The 6056-nt window shown below is 48.0% G+C and overlaps 1 protein-coding gene across 1 annotated transcript in view; it reads right to left on the bottom strand.

Annotated features, from left to right (window-relative positions):
- The window catches only part of RARRES1 (retinoic acid receptor responder 1), a 35318-nt gene extending 33253 nt beyond the window's left edge, over positions 1-2065 (bottom strand). The window contains exons 1-2 of the mRNA XM_023733839.1: positions 1950-2065; positions 218-569 (exon numbers count right to left, since the gene is read on the bottom strand). Coding sequence (XP_023589607.1) covers positions 218-569; positions 1950-2065 — 468 coding nt within the window. The remainder of the gene's footprint in view (positions 1-217; positions 570-1949) is intronic.
- Positions 2066-6056: the final 3991 nt, after the last annotated feature.

The raw sequence follows: 6056 nt of genomic DNA, 5'->3' as shown, positions 1-6056 counted from the left end.
CCCCGAGAGCGCGCGGGGCGGAAGGGGACAGGGGGCGCCACCCCCGAGAGCGCGCGGGGCGGAAGGGGGCAGGGGGCGCCACCCCGAGAGCGCGCGGCCTGGGCCCAGCTTCGGGACTTCGGCTCGTCTCCCCTGCGGTGGCTGAGATTTCACAGCCCTTCGGGTCTCAGCGATCCCGCTTAGGTTCTCCGAGGCCGGGGGCTTTGATTCCAGAGACAGGTGGAGGAGGCGGCGGGACGCCCCGGGCACGGATGGGGGTGACTGTGGGGGGCCCGGGGCGCTGGAGGGAGACCACTGAGGCGGGCGTAAGCAGTCGCGGGCCCGGGAGGAGAGGCGTCCAGGAGGGCCGAGTGGTCAGCAGGGCAGAGTAAGATAAGGACCGGGAGGCCCCACTGGACTTAGAAACAAATAGGTCAGTGACAATCCTGCGGCGAGAGCAGATGGAGAGGCTGGGGGTGGAAGCCGGATTCCAGCGGGGTGAGGCATGGATGCGGCCTGAGGGAGAGGAGGCAGCCGGTGTAGACGCGTCTTTCCAGACACGTGCCAGCGAAGGGATGAGATGGCCCTTGCTTTAAAGCCAGAGACAAGAGAGAAAGGGCAGGAGAACCAGGGGTCAGAAGGGAGAACGGTACTGCTGGGCGCTCCCGGCACCCTTTTGTTCATGGGTCCTCCCCTTCTCAGCATCTGCTGACCCCAGTCTCACTAATGGGGTGAAAAATCCCAGCCCTTAAGTAGTAAGTGGCTGAGGCCAGGCACACAGCGATTCTGGAGAACGAGATTCTCGGAGAAGCTGAGGGTGATGGGTGGGGTGTTACCTTCTGAAAAACGACATCCCTGCCCCTTTGTCCGATGTAGTTCATCCCTTGTCTGTCCTTTCTGCAGATGTTTAGGGAACACCTACTCTGTTAGGTCCTGGGGAAATGAGGATGAACCATACACATCTTTGCTCTCCTCAGCACACCTTCTGAGGGTGGGGGGCACTCAGTGAGGCAGGAGACGTGCCCTACATTGGATGCAGTTACCAGCTGTGGAGAAATATTAAGCAAGAAAGGGGAGGAGAGTTGGGAGGTGGTTGTAGTTCAAATACTGTGATCGGGGCAGGCCCCCCTGAGAAGGTGATCTCTGAGTGAGGACGTGAAGGAGGCGAGGGATAAGCCACGTGAAAACGCCGATGTTGTTGTGAGGTGCGGTCCAGTCGACTCTGATCCATAGTGACCGTGTGTACAACAGAACGAAACACTGCCGGGTCCTGCCCCATCCTCACAATCGTTGCTATGTTTGAGCCCATTGTTGCAGCCACTGTGTCAATCCATCTCGTCAAGGGTCTTCCTCTCTTTCTCTGACCCTCTACAGGGAAGAGCACTATAGGCACAAGGAAAGGAATAGCAAGTGCAGAGTCCCTGAGGCAGGAGAAAGAGCAAGACAGTGAGGCTGGAGGGAGAAGACAAGGGGGAGAGTTTGAGGAGGAGAAGTCAGAGGATAGGGTGTGTGTGTGAGGGGGTGACAGATCATGCAGGACTGGATAGGCCCTTGTGTGTCTGGACATGCCACCTGCCAGTGTACCCCCGTCTTCCTAGTAGCCTGAGAATGAAGCCAGTTCCCAGAGTGGCAGAGCAGAGAAAAGGGAGAACCCTGGGTTCCTGATGACATTGATGAGTCCTTGAATCAACTGACCCTGCATCTCATTTCTTATAAGTCCGTTGAAGCTGAGGTTTCTGTTTCTTGCCCTCAGAGACAGCCTAACTAACATAGATAATATCTCCCCAGAACCCAGCCATCTCCCCCTGTAAGGGGATGTAGTAATAAGGCTCTCCCCAGGTTATATGAAGATTGAATTTTCCTTATTCTACTTCAGTGTTTTGTCCCCAGTGGGTCTGTTAGGCTACTTTTAGCTGCAAGTAATAGGCAACCCAATGACCTGTGTGGACTGAATGAGTGGTCACTAGTACGGGGTCCTGGAGATGGTTTGGTGACTCTGATTTTCCGAAGAGTCCAGGCTCTCTCCATCCTTTTGCACAGCTATCCTTAGCTGGTTGGCCTTTTTTCCATTGACTTGTTGCTTCATGGTTATATAATGGCTGCCACAGCTCCAGATATCACGTTTTCACATGCCGCCGTCAAAGGAAGAAAGCAAAGGGTGAGTTTCCAGGGTGGCAAGAGAGCGCCACATAATGCACTTTTTTTTCTTCTTGTTGTTTGTTTGTTTTCATCAGGGGAGAATAATCTTTCCAAGAATATTTTCTCTCCCGATCCTGTCCTCCCTGCATACCTTCCTTTATCTTATATTGTCCAGAAGTGGGTCACATTGACAATTCCTACCTTCAAAGGAGGCTGGAAAAGTATCTGCCCTTTTTTCAGCTTTGTGGTGGTTAAGGTTGTGTGACAACTTGGCTGGGCCATGATTCTCAGTGGTTTGGCAATTATGATGTAGTTTGGCAGTTGTATGATGATGTGATCACTTCAATGATGAGATTTGATATAATGTGATCACCTCCATGATGGGAGCCACTATGAGCAGCCAGTCAGTGAAAGGGAGTTTCCTTGGAGGAGTGGCCTGCATCCAACATAGGTGGACTTTCTGACAAGGCTCTCAGGCTTTCGCTTACTTTGGATCCTGCAGCTGGCTCCTGTTCATCTGACCTTTGGTTCTTGGGACTTGAGCCAGCAGCTTACCTGCCGATCTTGGGATGCGTCAGCCTCCGCAGTCTGTGAGCCTGCGGCCTGCTGTCTGACCTGCTGGCCTTTGGTTCGCCAGCCCCTGCAGCACGTGTGTCAGGAGAAGCTCCAGCCTGACCCACGGACTTAGGAGTTTCCAGCCTTTACAACCACCTGAGCCATTTCCTTGATATAAATCTCTCCTTATATATAGATGCTTTACTGATTTTGCTTCTCCAGAGAACCTAGCCTAAGACAAGCCTCTATAGTGCTGACTTGGTTTATAAGTTAGAATTAAATTTGGCTGCATAGAAAAAAATATGACATTGGTTTAAGACGGAAACTTACTTCTCACATAAAAGGGGGGTGGTGACGGCGTCACAGGCAATCACAGTTGGTGTTGGTAGTTTCATGCAGTTGTAGGCTCGGGATTTTCCACGCCTGTGCTCCCACCCCTGAGGGTGTATTCCTTGTCCTCAGAGTCCAAGATGAGCTCCAGCCATCAGCAAAGGAAAGGAAGGGAGGTGGGGGAAGAGCACACCCTCCTTTTGTGGGCTGTCTGTATTTCACTGGCAAGAACATATCTGGTTCTTAGCTGCAAAGAAGGCTGGGAAATGTATTCTTTGTTCAGGATGGCCATGGCCATGTTCCATAATAAAAATCAGGATTCTGGTACTAAGGACAAAGAGTGTGTCTTACGTCAGAGGTGCTACAAGCAGACCCTGAGATGAAGATTGTGTGCAAGTGATTTATGAAGGAAGTGCTTCGTGGAAAGTTGCAAAGAAGAGGGAAGACAGATAGAAGAGACCAGAGAACAAGTGCTGCTGTGTGAGTTCAGGGAATTAGCCCAAGGTTAGTTCTGTGAACAGCAATAGTAATAACAATAGCTGCTGTTGTTAGGCACTGTCAAGTCGGTTCTGACTCGTAGTGACCCTGTGCACAACAGAACGAAACACTGCCTGGCCCTGCGCCATCCTCACAATCGTTGTTATGCTTGAGCACGTTGTTGCAGCTACTGTGTCAATCCATCTTGTTGAGGGTCTTCCTCTTTTTTGCTGACCCTCTACTTTACCAAGCATGATGTCCTTCTCCAGGGACTGGTCCCTCTGGGTAACATGTCCAAAGTATGTGAGACAAAGTCTCGCCATCCTCGCTTTTAAGGGGCATTCTGGTTGTACTTCCTCCAAGACACATTTGTTCCTTCTTTTGGCAGTCCATGGTGTATTCAATATTCTTCGCCAACACCACAATTCAAATGTGGGAAATAATCAGCCTGGGAATGATCTGGACGCGGACACTCCCGAGCTGATTTCAAGGTCTCCAGGATTCGGACCGCACGTCCTGCACGCAGACGTGCCGTTCCCACCTGCAAACGGGAGGGAGCACCGAGTCTCTGAGAACTTGCTGATCTGTGAGCCTTAAAAGATAAGTTCGGGTATTTACAAAAGTCTTGATGTGCTTTGAAGGAGCAAAACAACTTACCAGATATTTGGAATAATGCCCAGGCGGAGACCTTAAAAATAAACTACTGCAAGTCCTCAGGGCTGCAGTCCTGTTTGTCTTTGTGTGTGTCTGTCTTTTTTGTTCATTTCGCCGCCCAAAAACTGCAACATTCAAAGGTGTCGTTTCTTCTTCGGTCTTACTTATTCATTGTCCAGATTTCACGTGCACGTGAGGTGATTGAAAACACCATGGCTTGGATCAGGCGCACCTTAGTCCTTAAGGTGACATCTTTGCTTTTCAACACTTAAGGAGGTCTTTTGCAGCGGATTTGCCCAATGCAATGCATCCTTTGATTTCTTAACTGCTGCTTCCGTGGGTGTTGATTGTGGATCCAAGTAAAATGAAATCCTTGACAGCTTTAATCTTTTCTCCATTTATCATGTTGTTGCTTATTGGTTCAGTTGTGAGGATTTTTGTTTTCTTTATATTGAGGTGTAATCCATACTGAAGGCTGTGGTCTTTGATCTTCATCAGTAAGTGCTTCAAGTCCTCTTCACTTTCAGCAAGCAAGGTTGTGTCATCTGCATAATGCAGGTTGTTAATGAGTCTTCTTCCAATCCTGACACCCCATTCTTCTTCATATAGTCCAGTTTCTTGAATTATTTGCTCAGCATACAGACTGAAAAAGTATGGTGAAAGGATACAACCCTGACACACACCTTTCCTGACTTTAAACCATGTAGTATCCCCTTGTTCTATTCAAAGGACTGCCTCTTGATCTATGCACAGGTTCCTCATAAGCACAATTAAGTGTTCTGGAATTCCCATTCTTCACAAAGTTATCCATAATATGTTATGATCCACACAGTCGAATGCCTTCACATAGTCAATAAAACACAGGTAAACATCTTTCTGGTATTCTCTGCTTTCAGCCAGGATCCATCTGACATCAGCAGTGATATCCCTGATTCCACGTCCTCTTCTGAATCTGGCTTGAATGTCTGACAGTTCCCTGTTGATGTACTGCTGCAGCCGCTTTTGAATGATCTTCAGCAAAACTTTACTTGTGTGTGATATTAATGATATTGTTCAATAATTTCCACATTCTGTTGAATCACCTTTCTTTGGACGACGCGCAAATACCTATCTCTTCCAGTCAATTGGCCAGGTAGCTGTCTTCGAGATTTCTGGGCATAGACGAGTGAATCGTTCCAGTGCTGCATCTGTTAGTTGAAACATCTCAGTTGATATTCCGTCAATTCCTGGAGCCTTGTTTTTTGCCCGTGCTTTCAGTGCAGCTTGGACTTCTTCCTTCCGTACCGTTGGTTCTTGATCATATGCTGCCTCCTGAAATGGCTGAAGGTCGACTAACTCTTTTTGGTGCAGTGACTCTGTGTCCCCCATCTTCTTTTGATGCTTCCTGTGTCATTTAGTATCTTCCCGGTAGAATCCTTCCGTATTAAAACTTGAGGCTGGAATTTTTTTTTCAGTTCTTTCAGTTTGAGAAATGCCGAGCGTGTTCTTCCTTTTGGTTTTCTAACTCCAGGTATTTGCACATGTCATTATAACAGTAATTACGGCTTTTTAAATGCACATTTAAAAAATTTTAATGATAGCATTCATTTTAGAAATAGAAATGTTCTGGAACACAGGAGGATATTTCCTTCCCTGAGAACTGTCTGTTCAAGTCCTTTTGTTCATTTTTCTGTGGGATTGTTGGATTTCTAATTGATTTATAGAAGCTCTTTAAATACTAAGGAAATCAGTTCTTGGTCTGTCGTGTGTCTTACTAATATTTTTTTTTTCTCAGTCCGTGTTATGGATTGAATTATGTCCCCCAAAAAGATACATTGGAGTCCTAAGCCCCATTCCTGTCAGTGGGACCTTATTTGGAAATAGGGTCTTTGTAGATGTAAATAGTCAACATGAGGTTTATACGGGAGCAGGGTAGGCCCCAA

Source organism: Trichechus manatus, unplaced genomic scaffold (genome assembly GCF_000243295.1).
Source record: "Trichechus manatus latirostris isolate Lorelei unplaced genomic scaffold, TriManLat1.0 scaffold00062, whole genome shotgun sequence".
Classification (NCBI taxonomy): domain Eukaryota; kingdom Metazoa; phylum Chordata; class Mammalia; order Sirenia; family Trichechidae; genus Trichechus; species Trichechus manatus.
Note: the sequence above shows the minus strand (reverse complement) of the source record. Positions and strands in the feature narration are given on the sequence as shown.